Genomic DNA, 21,721 nt, shown 5'->3' with positions numbered 1-21,721 from the left:
ATGACTGTATTAATGACCAGCTCATTGAATAGAATCAGAAAAGGTTAAAGCGATATTGAACCGGTTCTATAGAGGAGACTTCATAAGTGGATATGGTAAAGAACTGCAGCAAAGGAGTGCTTATTTTCCAATGCATAGGAGAAAGCTTTGTAATATACACTTAACATTTCAAAAGTACTGTTTGCAGTCATTGAATTGAAATTAAAAAAAATTAAAAAAAGTGTTCCCATTCATTCAAAACAACCATGGATCTTGAAAATGGCACAAAACTAAAAAGCATACTGTACTGGAGAGCTGCAGACCTTCGTCACTGTATTTTAAATCCACTTTCAAGCATAAGAAAAACCCCATTTAACAGCAGCAGACTCATATTGATGGAAGAACTGGCATAAACCTATGCTTGACCTCCTCCACACTTACCCATCAGTGGATTTGTGACAAGTCCCGTGAATGCACCCGGGTATACAAGGCTGAATGGGGTTGCACAGAGAGTCACGAGGTCCGACGTCCTCTGGGCACACACATCGGAAGCCAGTTTCAACAACTTGGCATGTACCCCCGGCTTGGCAAGGGCTGGATGCACAGGGGGACACCTTTACATTACATAGCGGACCTGGGAGACAAAATTTCAAAACTTAGGTGTAAATAATCATTTTTATATACTGTATATGTTGAATAGCTTTTTTTTTTTTTATACACTGTCAGACCAAAAAATAAAATTGTCAAATAATCTGTGCACATTCTGTGTCGGCACTAATTTTATGATGCCAACCATATCTGTGCCCGGGATAAGAGAAGTGGGAACCATTCTAACAATTTACAGGAAGCTGTAAGGCAAATTTTCCATATTTCTTTCTTTACAAGAAGGTTTGAAGATCGGGGCTATTGAATAGCCGATACGGACGACCATAACTAATGTCAGCCAAGAACACGATTGAGTCAGTCAGCGACTTCGCTGATCCAACCTCTCCCACTATTACTTCCCTTTATTATCTCAGCTTCCTAAAATGTTCACTCTCTCCCAAATACCATTGCCATCTGCTCTTCATTAGGACGGGCCAGTATGTTCGCTGACCATTTATGGTCCCAAATGAAGGCTACGGTCATGGGAGAAAAATAGAAAAAAAACCTCCATCCAAAAATAGACAAAAAAATCCCGCAAAATTAATTTAGTAAAACCCAGAAAAAACAAACAAGGAACTATATACGGAAAAAGCCAACATGGGTCAGCAGTGCCAGCTGTCTGTGTGTGAACCATCCAAGTTACCCCGCCACCTGGTCGCTATATAAAGAAAACTCCCCCACCATAAAACTACAGGGGGTCGGCAGACTTTACAGTACAGATAATGACTGTAATTAGTCAGGAGGGGCATTCTGCATGTAAACAGCCTCAGAACCGTGGGATCTTATTAACATGCAGCTTTTATCCTGACCCAACCACAAAAATGGCATTTTGGGAACAGCTCCGGACGGTAGATTTAGTAGAGTAGTTATTTCGGGCACCCTGCTATTTAGTGTAAAACCACAGAGATCATGGACACGGCCATGAGGACAGGACATTGCGCTGAAGAACTTTATTTTGGCACCAGGAGCTGAAATCTTCCCACTTATCTTAATTAAGAATACTACATTAATATTATTATTAACGGCCATCAGCTCAATCTCGAGCCATGGGAACTTGATGGATGAACGCTCTGTAGGAAGATCGATCTTGGTAGGTCCACCAGGGTCTTCTCCGCCATTATCTTGATAGTCATCAGGTTGCTGATCTTCCTCTTCGCCTTGCTCTCGCTCCTTTTCTTCCGACCATGGTGTCCCTTCTCCAGTGATTACTCTCTTCTTATGATGTGTCCAAAGTAGACAAGTCGTAGCATGATGATCCTTTGGCAGCATGAATCAGACACATATTGCATTACTGAAGCTGTGTATGTCTTACTCTGAAGAGCTGCCGCTAGGATGACTAGTCCATGGTAGGTCCACCCGGCGGCTTCTCCTCACCCTTCTCCATTGGTTTGTAAATATATATTGATTGGGGGGGGGGGGGGGGGGGGTAACGCCTCAAAAAAACACTGTCTGCAAACTGAGATTCTGGACCAAGTTATATTGCAAGGCTCGTTAAAGAAGAAATATTTACTTTTAGGATCGCCGCTTCCAACAGATGGCGTTAGAGTTCTAGTCTTACTCTCTGATGAGACAATTTGCATATTTAATTTCCCAGAGGAGCTCTGAGGGGGTCCACCCAGAGCTACGCTACTGGTAACTGTATCGACGTGCGTAGCGCGGTCATACAGTTACATTCTGCGGCAGAGCAGGTAGACTTGATCTCCCTGCACTAACTCCCGGCCGCTATGGGGCCCTTGAGCAGCGTTGGGGGGCATTGCAAGTTCAACTACATCGGCTGTATGCCGATACAGTTGAAAGCACAGATGAGACAGGGAGCGTCACACTCCTCCCATCATTCCCCCTTGCCGTCTGACGTAACTGACGCAGACACTGACTGTGCAATTACATCACTACTTGGCGCCCGCTGTCTTGAGATGAACGGGTGCTTATAGCAGCAGGGGAACGAGGAGGAGAGGAGAGTATTGGATTTATTTTTAACGGTGAGTGCATTATACTATTTAGAGTCTATTTAGAGTCTGCATATGGGGGTGCATTATACTATATGGAGTCTGCCTATGTGGAGTGCATTATACTATATAGAGTCTACCTATGGGGAATGTATTGTACTATATAGAGTCTGCCTACGGTGAGAGCATTATACTATAGAGTCTGCCTATGGGGAGAGCATTATACTATTTAGAGTCTGCCTATGGGGAGAGCTTTATAGTGCATAGAGTCTGATAATGGGGAGTGCATTATGCTATACAAAGGCCTATGAGGAGCTCATTATACTGTCTAGAGGCCTATGGGGAGTGCACTTTATTATATATATAGTTTGACTGGGGAGTGCCTTATACTATATCAAGTCTGCCTCTCTAAAACCGTGCATTATACTATACAGAGTGACTATGGGGGGTGACAAACTACATATAGTGTGCCTATGGGGGTGCATTATACTATACAGAGTGTGACTATGGTGGTGCATTATACTATACAGTGTGACTATGGTGGTGCATTATACTATACAGAGTGTGACTATGGTGGTGCATTATACTATACAGAGTGTGACTATGGGGGTGCATTATACTATACAGAGTGTGACTATGGGGGTGCATTATACTATACAGAGTGTGACTATGGGGGTGCATTATACTATACAGAGTGTGACTATGGGGGTGCATTATACTATACAGAGTGTGACTATGGGGGTGCATTATACTATACAGAGTGTGACTATGGGGGTGCATTATACTATACAGAGTGTGACTATGGGGGTGCATTATACTATACAGAGTGTGACTATGGGGGTGCATTATACTATACAGAGTGTGACTATGGGGGTGCATTATACTATACAGAGTGTGACTATGGGGGTGCATTATACTATACAGAGTGTGACTATGGGGGTGCATTATACTATACAGAGTGTGACTATGGGGGTGCATTATACTATACAGAGTGTGACTATGGGGGTGCATTATACTATACAGAGTTTGCCTATGGGGAGTGAATTTTGCTATATAGAGACCTATGGTTAGTGCATTTTAATGTATGGAGGCCTTTGGTGGGTGCATTATATAGGCCTATGGGGAGTGCATTATACTATATGAAGGATATTTAAGGGGCCATCATACAGTGTGTGGGTGTTACAGTGAGGGGGCCACCATACACTGAGATAATGTGGGATCTTTGTACAGTGTGGGTCATTATAAAGTGTTGCAGCCATGAAACAGTTTGGGAGATACTAGGGGGTCAGTATACTCTGTGGACTATACAGTGAGGGGGCATTATACTGTGTATAAGAGAACATCATACTCTGTATAGGGGAGCTGTACAGGGGGGAGACTAGGGACATTATTAAATGTAAAGTGGGCACTTATTGTTATAGGGGAACTCATGTTATTGTGACTGTCAAATGGGTACACAGGGGTCATTATCACTTTCTAGAGGGCAAAATGTGGGCACTGTTTTGTAGTGCACTTGCACCCTGCATTACTATATTTTAGAGGGCTGTTTTACCAGATAGAGAAACAGCGAACCACAGAGCAGGTGCAGCGGCTCAGTATTGGGGTATCAGCAGGATAAGGCGTTTGTGCAGGTTGGAAATATATGGGGACGGTGCTGGAAATGTGAACAATTGTCTTTGTTGTCATCTCTGCAGATGAGTCCTGACTGCACAAGTTGTCATGTCGGTCTGGGCCAGATGGAATAAATGGGAAAAGTGAACGATTCCAACAGAAGGTCCGCTATAAGGTTACTTTCACACTTGCGTTTTTTTGCGCTGCGCACCGTGCGCAGTGCAAACGCACATAAACGCATCATACGTTTGTGCGGTTTTTTTCGGTTTCGCACGCTTTTTTTTTTTTTTTTTTTTAAAAACGCATGCTTTTTTTTTTTTGCACTGACGTGCGCATTAACATGTGCACGTCAGCGCACCCATACACTATAATGGGTGGTTGGGTGAAAAAAAGTCGGACCCAACCAACCCAACCACAAGTCGGACGCTCAAAAAATGCAACAAAGTGCATTTGGTGCGCTCAAGCGCACTCTACAAAAAACGCATGCACATACAAACATGTGTATGCGCACCCATGTTAAGAATAGGAAAAAAAAGCATGCCTTTTTTGCGCAAAAAAACAGCGCTAAAAAACGCAAGTGTGAAACCAGCCTTAGTCACTATATACCTGTGCTGTAATCTCTTGTATGTTCTGCAGCACTGGTATCTACCACTATATGGTCACTATGTGGCGGTATTATCAGTGTTGGTCTTTGTATAGAGATTATTTGCAGCAACAGCCTGCTCATCTAATGAGGTTCTCCTATATCCAATATTAAGGTGTGCCACCATAGTTCTAATGAGGGTCCCCTGGTTAGAGGCCCACTCAGAAGTTTCACCCCCACCCCAGAACAAGAACCCTTAGCTACGCTTGTGCTCCAATTTATTGACTACAAACCCTGATTCAATCAGTCTGTAGTGGAAATCTGGCAATTATCTAAAAAGGTCAAAATATTTGTGTGTGACTTTAGGCGATTTTTAAGTCAGTATGGGCCAACTCCTCCAAACTTTCGAAAAGTAAAATGGAGCTAGGTCAGGACTAAGTTCACCTTACAAATTAATCATAAGCTACGCCAGTTCCCGGATGGTGTAACATTTCAGGTGGAGGGACACACGGCAGTCAATGATCAGAGTAATTTAAGTGTGTAAATCCGACCAAAGGAGGGCGGTAAGTGGCTGCTAGAGACGTCTGGTCTTTTGGGGAAGAGTAGGATTGAGCAGTCTGATCCCACCAAGAAGGCGTAGCGGCTACTCTTATAGTTTGTTGGTACATCTGTGGGATCTTCCGAAACCACCCATCTGTGGCAAGCTGTACCCGTATCACCATCAGCCCCATTACATACATTTACCGCCCGGCCCCCTGCAATCAGAAGAAATCCTTGCTGCACGAGAGCGGCTGTACATGTCTTTGTTGCCATCTGTTTCCAGCTGGACAGAGATGTCCGGACTCCACCTCGACAAAGGTCTTATTGTATTCCAGAGGCCGTAAAAATCACATTAGACTACCACCGACATTCCTGACGTGTTTCTGCCCGATCCAAAGCCTATTGCTAGGCGTCTGCAGCACTGACCCACCGTATACCGCCAACCACAAAACAAACATATTTTACCGACCTGGAAGCCAGAAAGACTTGGACATCCCAGTGCAGAAAAAAAATAAACATACTATAAAAGAAAAAAAAAAAAAAAAATTTTTTTTTTAACCCTAATTAGTCAACCTAGCAGGTATTACATTTCTCAGAGGCTCAAAAATACATAAATTATAAATTAAAGGGGTTTTGCCCATTTTCAGAAATCCTCTGGACCCAAACCCAATTTTAAAAAAATAATTGGGCATAACTCATCCTCCCCAGGTCTAAGGCAAAGTCTCTGTCGCCAGAGAGCTCAGCACAATTGTTTTTTTGTTTTTACTTTATTTTTTAAACTCTGCTCTCCGCATACATACATTTTATTTTTGCCAAGCATTTATTAACCTTTTCCTTAAATACCGTATGATGATTGTCCGTATGGCAAGTGATTTTTTTTCTCAACATGCCGTATATAGGTGAGAAAATATACGCAGATCCACACTGCCTCATTGCATAACGTTGGTCCGAGTGTACTCAGATTTTTTCGTTTAGTCTTATTTTCAACTGCTCTTTCTCCCGACTAAGACACACTCACTTTTTAGCAAGATTTATTTTCTTGCTAAAAAGTACGTCATATCTATAATAATAAATGCCCTAACCAGCTTCTGGTTGTAACAACTTCCGTCCAGTTGTAACCGGTGACGTCGCCACACACACACACACACGCACACGCACATGTTAACCCTCAACACACCACACCGCCTCAACACACACTCCTCTCACCTTTCACCTCCACTCATGTCCACTCACTCTTTCACTCCACATACGTTCCTTTCTCTCACTCCGTTTCTCATACTCACACCGTCATCGTCGCTGCCCCGACATCTTCCTCCGCCGCCGCGATCCAGACGTTCTCCAGGCCGCCGACATGTTCTTGAGGGACACCATCTTGGATTTCGTGAAATCCCGCGATATTCAAGATGGCGTCGCCGCAACAACATGTCTCTGGCGTGGACGACATCGGGATCCAAAAAGATGGCGTCGGCGAAATCTCGCGAGATTACGCCGACACCATTTTGGATCCCGATGTCGCCATGCCAGCGACATGTTGTTGCGGCGACACCATCTTGAATATTGCGGGACTTCACGAAATCCAAGATGGCGTCCCGCAAGAATATGTCGCTGGCGTGGGCGACATCGGGATCCAAAATGGTGTCGGCGTAATCTCGCGAGATTTTGCCGACGCCATCTTTTTGGATCCCGATGTCGTCCACGCCAGCGACATGTTGTTGCGGCGACGCCATCTTTAATATCGCGGGATTTCACGAAATCCAAGATGGCGTCCCGCAAGAATATGTCGGCGGCCTGGAGAACGTCTGGATCCTGGATCGCGGCGGCGGAGGAAGATGTCGGGGCAGCGACGATGACGGTGTGAGTATGAGAGATGGAGTGAGAGAGAAAGGGTCGTATGTGGAGTGAAAGAGTGAGTGGATGCGAGTGGAGATGGTGAAAGGTGAGAGGAGTGTGTGTGTTGAGGGTTAATATAGCAAGAGGTGTGATGCTATCGCATCCTCCCGATGCGATAGCATCGGGCCATAATCTATGGTATATAAATGACGAAAGCCCCCATCTCACATAACGAGATCGTTCGCAAGATCGCTGAAACGTCACAGATTTTGTGACGCAACAGCGACCTTGCCGGCGATCTCACTACATGTGACATATAGCGGCGACCGGCCCCCCCCTCTGGATATCACTGATCGTGCTCAAATGTCCTGGGCCATTTTTTGATCGTTGGTGTCCCGCTGGCCAGCATGCATCGCTGTGTTTGATGCAGACGAGCGACCTCGTTGGCGACGCAGAACTCATGGACGCAGGTGTGAGTGGTCAGAAAAGCTGCTGTGTGACAAGGTCCCAACGACCGCCCAGGTCGTTATATGGATCTCCGCATCGTTCCTGCGTCGTTGAGTAGATCTGCCTGTATATATATATTATTTCTCTATCAGCAGGAAAAATAAAAGTTTTAACTGTCGAAAAGCAGAGGGGGAAAAGTGGAAAAATTTGGTTTCTCATCAAGTACATAAAAACAAAGTGGTAAGACAAGTAAATCTGTAGTAAATAGATTCAGGGGAAAAAAAACAAAACAAAAAACCAACAACTACGTCTCTAGGAGAATCATGGCAGCTTTGCCAGAAACTGATTTCATTAAGGTATTTTTAAATTTATTCTTATTTTAATTCTAGGGGAAAAAAAATAAAAAAATAATATCTCCTTCAAAAAAGAAAACTTGAGCTACTCTATAAAGTTATTACTCCACAGCAAGTGATCTATGGATGCTAATCATACATGCACATTAGCATTAATGATACGTACGGCGAGGTAATAAAAATAACTCAGAAATTCCCTAATTTGGGTTAAGGAGCTGCTGCAGTTCTCATGTTGCAGTAGAGAGCAGTATGTATAATAGGCTTCAATGCGTCACTTAAAAGAGTTGTCTTCCTTAGACAAAAAAAAATTATAAAATAAATACCCTATTAAAAATTATTTAGTTAACCAAAGGGATAGGATCCTCATCTCAAAGAGTGGTTGCAAAGAGTGTATCTGGAGGACCTATCAAACAGGCACTGTGTAATGCTTCACCTCACCTGCGGTGGTGCTGCAGGGAAACTAAACAATTGCGCCAGGTTTCTTCATAGATATATCAGCTGATCGCCGGGGGTCGCAGAAGAAAGACACTTTGCGATCGGCCTATTCTCAGGAGACTAACAAGTAAACAGTGTTTTTACCTGTAAAACCAGATTTGCACACACAGTCGTATCTGTTGATCCCATCCTTGCATTCACCGTATTCACACGGGTTGCTGGCACAGTCATCGTAATTGTATTCGCAGTTAACACCTACAATACATGACAAAAGATCATTTACAAGATGAACCGGTCATAGCAGACTCCTTGTTATGAGCTGGATATGGTCTCGCCTCATAATTCCTCCAGGTCATATGATAAGACATAACATTATTCTTTCCGAATAAGGTGACAGTGACTCAGTGTCTGGAAGACGTTAGCGAATCAGACATGGACAGGCTGAACATGGATCTGGTTCGTGGACAGATCATATCAGCCGAGCCAAGCTCCCCAAACTCTAACCTGAGGTTCCTGGCTGACAATAACAGAGGTACTTGTTGACCAGGTCAATGCATTTTCCTCCATGTAGACAAGGGTTGCTCTGGCATTCGTTAATCTGGTTCTCACAGCGATAACCGGTGTATCCAGCATCACAAGTGCAGGTGAAGCTGGCAATGCCATCACGGCACTTTCCATGGTGACATGGGTCAGGAGAGCACTCGTTAATGTTGCGTTCACAGAGAGGACCTTCAAAGCCTAAAACAAGAAAGGGACAAGTGAAAAGGGGTCAGAGAGGAATGGCAAGAAGCAGCCAGGGGTGGGAGGGAGCAGAGTCAAGCAGCACATGCCAATATGGTGGAGCCAAAAAAGCATAGGATGGCCTTCATCGGCCAAGAGCAAAAGAGGACTCATTGAAAGAGTCAAAAACGAGCAAGGCCATGGGTAAAGTCAAGGGTCAAGCACGGCCACTGGAGAAGCACAAGATGAAGAAGCATGAAGCACAGCAAGTTGGGTCCAGCTAGACCCTGCGGATTAGAGAGGAAGCGAGAAGAGCAGGCAGATGGAAAAAAAGATGGAAATCTAGAGACAGGTCAAGACTTACCTCCCTGAATATATAAAGAGACATCCAGAGAGCGTGAGAGAGAACAGGATACTGCATCAGAGACAGACCCCAGGAGTAAGGAGTTACCCTCAGTCAGTTAAGCTGGACCGCAGAACTCACCCTCCGCACAGCGACATTCGTAACCGTTGGGTCTATCCACACATTTAGCTCCGTTCTTGCAGGGCGTACTGGCGCACTCGTCAATGTCAATCTGACACATGGAGCCCGTGAAGCCTGTTAGGACAATACCGCCATTACTTTAACAGGGCCAATAGTTTAAAAGATAAAACTCGGGATTTCCGAATACGTATCCCCCCTCCTGCCTGGGTCATTATCTGGCCAGTGTCCAGGATTCACTGCAGGGCTAATGTTTTTGGTCAGGGACCATCTGGGACATCTGCTTGTGTTGCAGATAAAACCTTTTGGAATGCAGCAAGCGGCTCACATGGTCATAAATGGACTAACGAAGTCACTCCTAGACAAAAATAAAAGTCTTTGGGACCACCACCATAGCAAGAACCTCCCCCCCTCAAAAAAACCCCCCAAAACATTGCAATGGTATGACTATAGTGAAGGACAGCCTCAAACCTAGTCTTCAAGAGGGTGTAGCCTGTGACAATCCTGTAGGTCTCACCAACACTTCCATCCCAATATTGTGCAACTTTAGACAAGACCCCCACACAAAGTCCGGGTCACCATGGTCCTTGGAATAGATTTAACAGGACTGTCAGCATAGAATGACTGTTCAAGCCAAGCGCAGGCGCTCGGTGCTCCATGGCGGGGCCAAACATTTAAGTCACCTTCCTGCCTACTTGTTTTCCATCTATCTGCTTCCCCTCTATGGCTTTATAAAGCCAAAGCTGTCAAAGAAGAGAAGGGGTAGAGATAGGGGGAAATAAATAGGTGGAAGGTGCACTTAAAATGTCTGATCAAGCCAAGGGTGTACCGAGTGCCTGTGCTTGGTTTGAACAGTCATTCTATGCCGAGAGAGAAAATTTCAAAGGGATTCTACTAGTGATGAGCGAACGTGCTCGAATAAGGTGTCATCTAAGCATGCTCATGTGCTAAAAGAGTATCTTCGGCGCGCTCGAATAATATGTTTGAGTTCCCGTGGCTGCATGTCTAGCGGCTGTTAGGCAATCCCTAAATGTGTTGCAGCTGTCAAACAACCATGAGACATGCAGCCGCGGGGACACGAAGATAGTATTCGAGCACGCCAAAGTCACTCTATTAGCACATGAGCATGGTCAGATAACACCTTATCCAAGCACATTCGCTTATCAGTAGATTCTACCACAATAGGTAATACCTTGTCCCACCATTGAGGGGTGGGTCCCACAATAATGAAATTTGCAATGAGTGATAGTAGCACATGCGGACCACCCCTGTGTTCATTATGTACTGAACTGCAAGGTAAAAACAGGCACTTTTGCGGTTTACAGCTGTTCTTGAGATATGAACACTTGTTTACACCTCGTTGCCTAGGACACCGACCACCGCTGCGGTCTAGATTATAAGTATTGTGCTGACGTTGCCCGGGATTAGGAGGCTGCAGCAGGCTCCAGAGACCCTGGCCGGCCAACTTCAAAACAATACATAAAAGCCAAAAGCGCTTGTAAGCACAGCACATGTTCAGTTTAGCAGCGGTGGTCGGTCTCCAAGGCAACAAGCTGTAAAAAGCAAATATGGATATGATATATTCAGTCTCCTCATTACTTACCAGCCGGACAACTACAAGTAAATCCATTCACCACATCTTTGCAGAGGCCGCCGTTGACACACGGGCTGCTGTCGCACTCGTTGATATTGAGCTCGCAGAATGTGCCTGTAAACCCTGACAGGACACAAGATAACGGGAGAATTACACACCCAATAAAACCACGTATCACGGATAATAAGCGCGATGTCCTGGACGGAAATGGGGTTAGTAACGCCGCAGATCATCTCACCGGCCATGCAGATACAAGTGAACTCCCCAATACGGTCCAAGCAGGTGGCGTCGTTCTGACACGGGGTGGACAAACACTCATTAATGTCCGTCTCGCAGCGAGGTCCAGTGTATCCCCGACCACACTGACACTGGAAAGAACCCTGCGTATTCACACAGCGGCCAAAGTGTTCACAAGGGTTGGCACCTTAAAGAGAAACACTGTTTAGTATTGGATCGATTGGTATACACTTATTTTCAATCCATCTGCCGCATCTAAGTACAATCCACCCCAAATCATAACCAAAAATGAATCCTGGTTCGTTACCTATTGAACATTCGTCCACATCTTGGTCACAAGCTCCCCCGGTATAACCTGGAGGGCATGTACAGATGGCGCGTCCGTTCACTGGGTTGGTGTCGCACATGGCGTCCTTATGGCACGGGTTACTCACACACGCGTCCTCCAAGTGGCAAAGGAGACCTGCAAAAAATCGGGAGTGAAGTCCATCACCAGTGATACTTTCCTGCACCAAAGGACAGTAGTGATCGTTGCCAAACTAGTCTTGACTTATTAGTTGCCCAAAGAAGGGGCATCACCATTATATGGATCTCTGACTAGAGGGGGTCTAAGTTGGCATGGATGTCCAGAACCAAGCAAAAATGACCATGCTGACCTAGTACATATTGCCTTTAGGTACTCAAATTCCTCCATAGCAGTCACAATGTGCCCTGCCAGAATCCAATGCCCCCCCAGTCACCCTGTGAAGGACCACCATGAGTATTGCAGCACAGTCCCCTTACATGGACAGGATCCACCATACTCCATACTTACCAGTCTTGCCCATGGGACATTCACAGTAGAAGGAAGCCACACGATCATGGCAGGTGGCTCCATTGAAGCAGACGGCAGTGGCGCAGTCATCGATGTTCTCGCTGCAGCTTTCTCCTGTCCAGCCGTTGACACAGACGCACGTGTGCCCACCCTGGGTGTTGAAGCAGGTGCCACCGTTGTGGCAGGCGTTGGGCTGGAGCTGACATTCGTCCACATCTTCTGTACAGAACTGACCTGTGGCGAGGAAAGATCTTCAGAATTAATTTCTAGGAAATTTGGGTTCTAACATCTCGATATCCAGAAATGGGTTTTCCAGTATTGCATTGCTTCAGACCATCTAAGTTGTAGAGGGGCCGTCTGACTATTCACTAACATAGGACGTTGGCGGAGAGAAGTATCAGGCAGCGGGAACTTCAGATTTTGTTTTTCAGTTACGACAAGGTGTTTGGCTGCAGATTTCTCAGCTCTTCATGTTGAAAATACATGAATGCTCGGTCGAACAATCTGCCTGCGCCGCCACTAGCGCCATTTTACTGAAGACCACCTCCATTTTCCCACTACTGTGTAATGGCCTGATCACTGGTGCCCCGCTGATCATTAAAATGGGATTTTCCAATCCCCAAAATTACTCCTCACTGCATGACCAGGGATTTAACAGAGGGTCGGTCGAGCATGCAAAGCGCCACTCCATTCATTGTCAATGGGACTGAACTCTACCGTATCTGTCAGCCCAATGAACATAGAATGAAGCAGCATCCAGCACAAACAGCTACGCCAATCGACTGTGCCCCGATAAATAATGGGAGGATGTGGGAGGCTTGGTCTTCCCCAGAAATCAGACAGACATTCACCACCAATTGTTTGCCATTTAAATATTCTGTACGTGTGGCTACATGATAACTTTTTTTCCTTAATTTTTCTTATGCTATATTTAGTATTTTTTATTATTAATTTGTATTACTATTGTTTTTTTATAGGTTATTTTTATTATTAGTAATGTTTTTTTGGGTTAAAACGTTCTGGTGTTTGACCAAGGATGGTGCGGAGGAGAAGACCTACAGATCCTGACCTGTCCATTCTGGAGGGCACTGGCAGTTATAGGTGTTCACGCCATCCACACACGTGCCACCATTCATACATCTGTGATCGGGGCAGTCGTCAACATTTATCTCGCAGTTTGCTCCTTCGAAACCTGCAGGCCGGAGAACGACAATAATTAAACCCAACGTTGGGCAAAAGTTCAATGACTGCATGGCCAGGAAGATGAGGTTTCTCCAACAACCATCCTACCCTACCTGGCAGGCAGACGCACTGGTACGCGAGATCCCCGGTAGGTCGGCAGGTGCCTCCGTTTTGGCATTGTGATGGTGAACATGGAACGTAGGGCACGTCACATAACTGGCCGGTGAAGCTACTGGGGCAGCGGCAGCGGAAGGAACCAGGGGTGTTAATACATTGGCCTCCATTCTGGCAGAGACCAAGAGTTCGACATTCATCAATATCCACTCGGCAGCTTCGGCCTTGGTATCCCGGGGGGCATGTACAGTTATAACGCCCGTTCCAGTTGGTGCAACGAGCCCCGTTATCACATGGGTTGGAAGCACAGGCGTCGATAAGAGAGCAATCTTGCCCTGTGAGATACAAAATAAATATCAAAAGATGGATGAAGGAACAGATTAATTCCCAACCAGAACACCCCCAAGGGATAAAACATTCACCTCTGAAACCCTTGGGACAGCTACATTCATACTGCACAGTACCACCTTTGATGGAACTCTGGCAGGCGCCACCATTAACGCAAGGAGTTGGCAAACATGGGTCTTTAAATTGGCATTGTTGCCCAATCCAACCAGTTAGACATCTAGAAAGAAAAAATAAAAAGAATGAACCCTTTTAATTTAGACTTGAACCAAACCGATGAGTTACGTCTGACTTCAAGTTTCCCAAAACTACCACCATTAGAGAAAAATCACTACGTTTCCCCGAATGGCCCGCGGTTGGATTACTCTTTACAAACACTTTACTTTACCGCAGGGCATAGTTGGATATTCGAGATTCCCTTTTCTCACACAAACATTAACTTTACGTGTGCATTGAAAAAAAAGAGAGCGAGATCAATGGATCAATGACCAAAAGGAGGATTTTCTATTCTTGAAAAAGCAAACAAAGTGAGCAAACAGGGAAATAAGCAAACAGGGAAATAAATGGGAAAGAGCTAAAGCTGAAAAAAAAAAAAAAGCTCAAAAAAAAAAAGCTCAAAAAAAAAAAAAAAAACACTGCGGGGAAAATTCATAAAATGCACAAATGACAAAAGTGTGAAAAAAGACAGATTTAAGTAAACAGGAAAAAAGGAGGAGGGCGGCGGATTGAGGAACCAGACACCAAACAGCTGGGATCCATTGTAGCGCATACTGTAACCCTTTCCAGATTAGGAGGAGGCTTCACAGGAAAATATCATATACGGATGAAAAGTGATTTTTTTCTTTTTGGCCAATAATAAAAATTAAAATTTGATTATTGCAAAGTAGCAGCTTGACGAGGGAAAAAAAAAAAAAAAAAAAAAAAAGGTTTACAGCAACATTTTCTTTCCAGTCGGACAATCTCTGAGGTCTCTTAAAGGAATTGTCCACTTACATGCCCGAATAAAATAAGACATTTTTACACTCCTCCTCCCGTACTGGTGAAGTCCCAATCAGGTTGTAAGAAGCCTGGCAGTAAGTGTCAATTTTCCCTGCAGCGCCACCACAGGTGAAGCTGAAAATTACACAAGACACCTGCGTTTCTGAAGTGTAAAGTACACACCTTGACGCACGGAGCAGCTGAACCCGAACTTAAGAGCCCTATAGGACATACAGTATATAGGAGGTTGTCGAGTTTGTGCCCCGGCGGCAGGACCGTACATCGAGGTCTGCACTCTGACTGCAAAATAGCGATGGGTTAAATCGGCCTCAGTGATATAAATATTACCGATTCTTGTGTTCAGCCCCCCCGGCAGCCGGACACCCACCAAACATTCATCATCAATTCTGTAAACAAATTTTATAAAAGCCAATGTGAATTCAATTACCTTAAAGCATAAAAGCCATTTTTCATATTTTTTTTTCCAAATAAAAATCAATACATGGGAATGTAAGGAACTTTGTTCGATATTTCTTATTAGAGAAATGCGCTTTTTTTCCTCTTGGACAGAACATTCTCAAAATTCTCAATTCACAGGTAAAATCTATCTTCAGTGATTGCAGACTCTCTTATTACTGAGATGGGAGGTCACAGTTGGTGCTCGTACAGTTCCATGGAGAGCTGCAACTGTCATTCCAGGAGAACCAGCAGGAGAATATGTCTGCGTCTGGCTTCAGTGCTTCCCCCCATAGTATTTTACAAGCAACAACGCCAAATCTCTTCTCTCAGTAGTGCGAAAGAGCTGTCTTCACCAAATGCAGATTTTAGCCATAAATTAAAAGGGGTCTGTCCGGCCTTGGGATACAAGTCAGTACACTTGTGAATTCTCACAACACGTGCCCGGAATGCTGTGAGAATTCTCCGGGAGCAGGCACAGTCAGGTGATGTGATTTGCACACTTCCGGCCACATTCTGACTAGACATGTCAGGCCTTGCTCAATTCACTTGCATTGAGTGAGGCCGAGCATGTCTAGTCTGCACGTGATCGCATGTATGCAAATCGCATACTTGTGGTCACAAGCCTGCCATCGGAGAATCCTGACAGGGCACACCGAGGGTTCACAAATCTGCAGTCACATGAAGTGACTACAGACTTGTACCATAAGGCTGGATAACCCCTTTAAGAGTGAAAGCTCAATACAGGAGGAGTAAGAAGCAGATTTCTCTGTCAAGATACAGTGGGTGAAAAGCACTGAACATGTCACCAATTTTTTAAGTACAGTATATTTCTAAAGGTGCTATTGATATGAAATTCCCAGCAGATGTCGTTAACAACCCATCCAATTCACACAGGCAATTAAATCAAAACCGTATATGTCCATAAATTAAGGTGTGTGTAATAATGAGAAATTACACGAAAGTATTGATCATGCTTACTGATATTTAATATTTCGTACAAAAGCCTTTGTTGGGGATGACAGCTTCAAGACTCATCGTGTATGGAGAAACTGGTCGCAGGCATTGCTCAGATGTGATTCTGTCCATTTCTTTTACACACTCCTCACATCCTGAAGGTTCCATGGATGAACTCTGATCCTTAGGTCCTAACAAAAATTTTCTATTGGATTCAGGTCAGGTGATTGGCTGGGCCATTGTAGCAGCTTTAGCTTTTTTTCTTTGAAACCAATTGATAGTTTCCTTGGCTGTGTGATTGGGATCATTGTCTTGCTGATGTTCTCCCTCATTTCATCTTCATCATTCTGGTAGATGGCAGCAGATTTTTATCAAGAATGTCCCAGGACATTTATCCTTCATTCAATGATCTGAAGCTTGGAGGTGCCGTATACTATATAAAAATAGCCCCATATCATGATGTTCCTCCTCCAAACTTCACTGTTGGTATGTTGTTTTTGGGGTGATTTCAGTGCCTTTTGGTCTCCAAACAAGGTGTGTATAATGACATGCAAAGAGTTCCGATTTGGTCTCATCTGACCAAACTATATTCTCCCAGTATTTCAGAAGCATGTCTAAATATTGTTCAGTGAACTTTAAATGCACTTGCACATGCTTTTTGTTCAACAATGAAGCCTTGTGCAGTGAGTGTGCTTACAGCCATGGAGGTTGAGTGCATTACTTTTTGGACCTGTTGAAGCGTCCGACCGACGCAAAACGGCCGTCGTCCACCACTGTACCTGCTGCCCTGCATCCATATGCTAATTTTTTCCCTATCACAGAATAATTTTTTACCTGATCACCGAGTGCCAGCTTTTAATCTCCTTGGTTGGATTTTGTTGAGTGCGTTACTTATTGTCTTCTTTGAAACAATTGTACCTGCCGATTCCAGGTCTTTCTGAAGCTCTCCACAGGTGGTCCTTGACTCTTGTACAACTCTTCTGATAATTCTTTTCACGCCTCTGAAATCTTGCAGGGACCACATGGCCGTGGCCGGTTTATCGTGAAATGATGTTCTTTCCACTTCCAGATTATGGTCTAAATATTGCTCATTGGAACCTTCAGTTATATAGAAATTCTTCTGCAACCAGTACCATCAGTATGTTTTGCAACAATAAAGTTGTAAAGGTCTTGAGACAGCTCACTGGTTTTACCCATCATGAAATGTTACTTGTGTGGCACCTTGGTAATGAGACATAGGCTTGAACCAGCTGATATTTTTCACTTAGAGTCAAGATTGCTTTCTAATTAGGCTGGGTTCACACATAGCGGAACTCTCGCGGAGTGTGACAGGTTGGTCACACTCGTCAAACATAGTGTTTGACAAGTGTGACCAACTTTTTACTACTGAGGCCGCCTATGCGGCATCAGTAGTAAAAGAAAATGTGAAAAAAAAAAAAAGAAGGTGTTATTCTCACCTTCCGACGTCCCGCGCAGCCTTCCCGCCTCTCTCCACGCTCCCGTTCCCAGTAAGCCTTTGCGAAAATGCCCGCGATGACATATGTTCTCGCGGGATCGCGACGTCTCGCGGTAATTCGCGATGACAGCGAGACTTCGCGATCCCGCGAGAACGGACGCCATCGCGGGCATTTTCGCAAAGGATTACTGGGAACGGGAGCGTGGAGAGAGGCGGGAAGGCTTCGCGGGACGTCGGAAGGTGAGAATAACAATATTTTTTATTTTAAATTCTATTTTTTACAGGGATATGGTACCCAAAGCCCGGAGGACAGTCTCCTCTCCTCCGGACCGTGGGTACCATCCACAATTGTTTTGCTTACTTTTCGCATGGTGTGCACAGCCACATGCGGGAAGTAAGCGTAACAATGCATTCCTATGGGTGCGGGATCGCCGCGATTCCGCAAAATTAATGAGCATGCTGCGGTTTTTACCGCGAAGCGATTCCGCCGCGGTAAAAACCGCAGCATTAGCACAGCATTGCGGAATCCCATAGGAATGCATGGGATGCTTATTTTTCGCGGCAAAAACGCACGGTTAAAACTGCCGCAGAAACGCGAAAAAAACGCCACGTGTGAACTCAGCCTTACTGATAGATTTCAGTTGGTGTCATGACTTTCCATGGCATTTTGCTCCTCTCTTTATTCATGTGTTCAATACTTTTTTCACTGTGTCATTTCTTATTACTACACATAATTTATGGACCTCTATGGTTTGATTTATTTGCCTGCGTGGATTGGATGGGTTGTTACCGACATCTGGTGAGAATTTCTTAACAATAGCACCTTTAGAAACATATTTAATTTGAAAATTGGTGATGTGTTCAATACTTACTTCACCCGCTGTATATTGCTAGTACAAAGTTGCTCAGTGTCCCATGGACTATTGATTTATGGAATAAAAATTAAAAAGGTCTTTTACACTTTAAGTATCAAAAAAAGGGCAACAACGAGTTAATGGGCGAAAACGACATAATACTGAAAGAATGTGCTGCAGTCGCTCTCATAAGAGAGCAGACTTCTAATTTAAAACTAGAGAAACTTGGAAGAACGGCGAAAAAAAACAAAAACTAAAATTCTGCCAAAACCTCAAAAAAGACAAAGAACTCCCAGAATCCACTGCAACCTTGGACGGACCGAGATTGGGTTTCCACGCTCCAGGATTGGGGTGGCAATGAGTTTAATGGGCAGCGACAAAATCGAAAATACACGGCCACAAAGTGGCAAGGACAGGTGGACATAATAATCCAGATGAAAACCAGATGTTCTAGCTCTGTTCCGATTTCCCACGATCCCCAGCACGCCCCCCTTCGTGAGACAGCTGGACTTGAACATAATTCTACAAGAGGGGGATAAATATTTTAGTTTCATCCCCGTTCTTACTTTCCGGATGTGTATAAACTACTAAAAAAAAAAAAAAAAAAGAGGAAAAAAAAAATATAAGTCATCTGAGCTGCCTGGAGATGCTTATGTCAGTGCCTAGGGCCAAGCATGGCATCGTTACGGTTTGGCGTGGGTGGCTGAAACATGATCCGACTAGGTTACACCTCTAAAAACATCTAAGAATAAAGTCCTAAAAAGGCTCAAAAAAACGGAGACTATTAATAAACGCTGCAATGGGTGCGTCATTGTATAGGAAGAGGCCCGGGTGCATTATAGGGCCTAGGAGTCCTAATTAGTTGGCCATATATGATGGTTTATCTGCGCTGGCATGCGTACTGCACTCCACCCCACGCTCGCCCACACCCCTTAGCTACTAACCAGACCTGTTTGGCAAGTTCTGTTTGACGCTCGTTTCCCACGATGTTTTCTTTTTTTCAGCAGTCTCATACGGGTCTTTAAATTGTGAGATTTGTGTGTGTGTGTGTGAGCATTTGCAAACATTGACACAGTTTTTAAGATGATAGGGTCCTTGACGAACAGTGGTACAGACAAAAGGAACCTAACTCCTTAACATATAGATAGACATGAATGGGGCGCGCTCTCACGCTCTTTTCCATCTACTGTGTGGAAAAAACAACAATGTCTCAGAGGCAAAGAGATTAAAGAAAAACATTTTTTATAAAACTTACATAAAAAAAAGCAAAAAAGATATATAGTAGTATTAAAAAAAAGCCTAATTGTTAACACAAAGAGCATACCTCTAGTTGTTGCTTCGAAGGGATCATCTGTGTTTGTCCCCCTTTAGCTAGGAAATCTCCAAAATAAAAGGGCTTTGAAAAAAAAAGACTACTTTGAAGCAGCACCTCTCCAGCCCATGGAGGTTGTGCGATATTACACACCTTTACAAGTGGTGCCCACCTGGTGCCCTCGGTTTAGCCCCTCCCACCTGGTGCCCTCGGTTTAGCCCCTCCCACCTGGTGCCCTCGGTTTAGCCCCTCCCACCTGGTGCCCTCGGTTTAGCCCCTCCCACCTGGTGCCCTCGGTTTAGCCCCTCCCACCTGGTGCCCTCGGTTTGTCTACTGAAGCATCCACCGCCAAGACCGTAGGTTCTGGCGCTCCTTCATCCAAGATGGAAATCACAGCACAAGAAAGACAGGGGAGGCATGGTTTAGACTTTCCAGTACACTCCCCACACTACTCTGCAGTCCATCTTGGATGCAGGATGACCGAAACGTCAGTCTCAGAGGAGGCGGCAAACAGAAGGGCACCAGGCAGGTGGACTTTACATGAAAAATGTCTAGTCGCTTTTTTAGTAGCCGGAAAGACTGTTGCTTTACGTTGATGTTTAAATTGGATAGAACAAATTTTGGCAGGTGTCTAAAATTACATCCAATGAATACTCCACAAACAAACATGGCTGACAAGTTCATGACCGAATGCCGGCCCCTGTGAAGGGGGGGGAGGGAGAGCCAAGGCCGACCCCCTTGAGGGGGGGGGGGAGGGAGAGCCAAGGCCGACCCCCTTGAGGGGGGGGGGAAGGGAGAGCCAAGGCCGACCCCCTTGAGGGGGGGGGAAGGGAGAGCCAAGGCCGACCCCCTTGAGGGGGGGGAAGGGAGAGCCAAGGCCGACCCCCTTGAGGGGGGGGAAGGAAGAGCCAAGGCCGACCCCCTTGAGGGGGGGGAAGGGAGAGCCAAGGCCGACCCCCTTGAAGGGGGGAAGGGAGAGCCAAGGCCGACCCCCTTGAAGGGGGGAAGGGAGAGCCAAGGCCGATCCCCTTGGGGGGGGGGGAAGGGAGAGCCAAGGCCGGTCCCCTTGAGGGGGGGAAGGGAGAGCCAAGGCCGATCCCCTTAAGGGGGGGTGAGCCTAGGCCGACCCCCTTGAGGGGGGGGGGGGAGGGAGAGCCAAGGCCGACCCCCTTGAGGGGGGGGGGGAGGGAGAGCCAAGGCCGACCCCCTTGAGGAGGGGGGAGGGAGAGCCAAGGCCGACCCCCTTGAGGAGGGGGGGAGGGAGAGCCAAGGCCGACCCCCTTGAGGGGGAGGGAGAGCCAAGGCCGACCCCCTTGAGGGGGGGAGGGAAAAACCAAGGCCGGCCCCCTTGAGGGGGGGGGGGGGGGAGAGCCAAGGCCGACCCCCTTGAGGGCGGGAGGGAGAGCCAAGGCCGACCCCCTTGAGGGGGGGGGAGGGAGAGCCAAGGCCGACCCCCTTGAGGGGGGGAGGGAGCGCCAAGGCCGACCCCCTTGAGGGGGGGAGGGAGCGCCAAGGCCGACCCCCTTGAGGGGGAGGGAAAAACCAAGGCTGGCCCTCTTGAAGGGGGAGGGAAAAACCAAGGCTGGCCCCCTTGAGGGGGGGAGGGAGAGTCAAGGTCGGCCCCCTTGAGAGCAGAGGGAGTGACAAGGTCGGCGCCCGTAAAGGGAGGCGAGTACGTTGCAGTTGACTTTGCTGGAACATTGCAGAGTTGAATGATGCAACATAGACATTGTATGTCAAACACTTAATTCCTTTAATCTGGAAAATCTAATAGTTTTGCAATTCTATACTATCAAACACCTAAGGCAGTATCACCGCACGTTTTAGAAAAAGTTAATCTGGAGGCAAAAAG

At 45.7% G+C, this 21,721-nt stretch overlaps 1 protein-coding gene across 1 annotated transcript in view; it reads right to left on the bottom strand.

Annotated features, from left to right (window-relative positions):
• NOTCH3 (notch receptor 3) overlaps positions 1-21,721 on the bottom strand; it is an 86,536-nt gene that overhangs the window by 16,690 nt on the left and 48,125 nt on the right. Inside the window, exons 3-13 of the mRNA XM_073588789.1 lie at positions 13,934-14,076; positions 13,511-13,846; positions 13,285-13,407; positions 12,216-12,449; positions 11,709-11,864; positions 11,403-11,588; positions 11,174-11,287; positions 9,574-9,687; positions 8,874-9,107; positions 8,514-8,624; positions 421-613 (exon numbers count right to left, since the gene is read on the bottom strand). Of these exons, the coding sequence (XP_073444890.1) occupies positions 421-613; positions 8,514-8,624; positions 8,874-9,107; positions 9,574-9,687; positions 11,174-11,287; positions 11,403-11,588; positions 11,709-11,864; positions 12,216-12,449; positions 13,285-13,407; positions 13,511-13,846; positions 13,934-14,076 (1,944 nt within the window). The remainder of the gene's footprint in view (positions 1-420; positions 614-8,513; positions 8,625-8,873; positions 9,108-9,573; positions 9,688-11,173; positions 11,288-11,402; positions 11,589-11,708; positions 11,865-12,215; positions 12,450-13,284; positions 13,408-13,510; positions 13,847-13,933; positions 14,077-21,721) is intronic.

Source organism: Dendrobates tinctorius, unplaced genomic scaffold, assembly GCF_039654945.1.
Source record: "Dendrobates tinctorius isolate UK_male_01 unplaced genomic scaffold, ASM3965494v1 ptg000104l, whole genome shotgun sequence".
NCBI lineage: Eukaryota > Metazoa > Chordata > Amphibia > Anura > Dendrobatidae > Dendrobates > Dendrobates tinctorius.
Note: the sequence above shows the minus strand (reverse complement) of the source record. Positions and strands in the feature narration are given on the sequence as shown.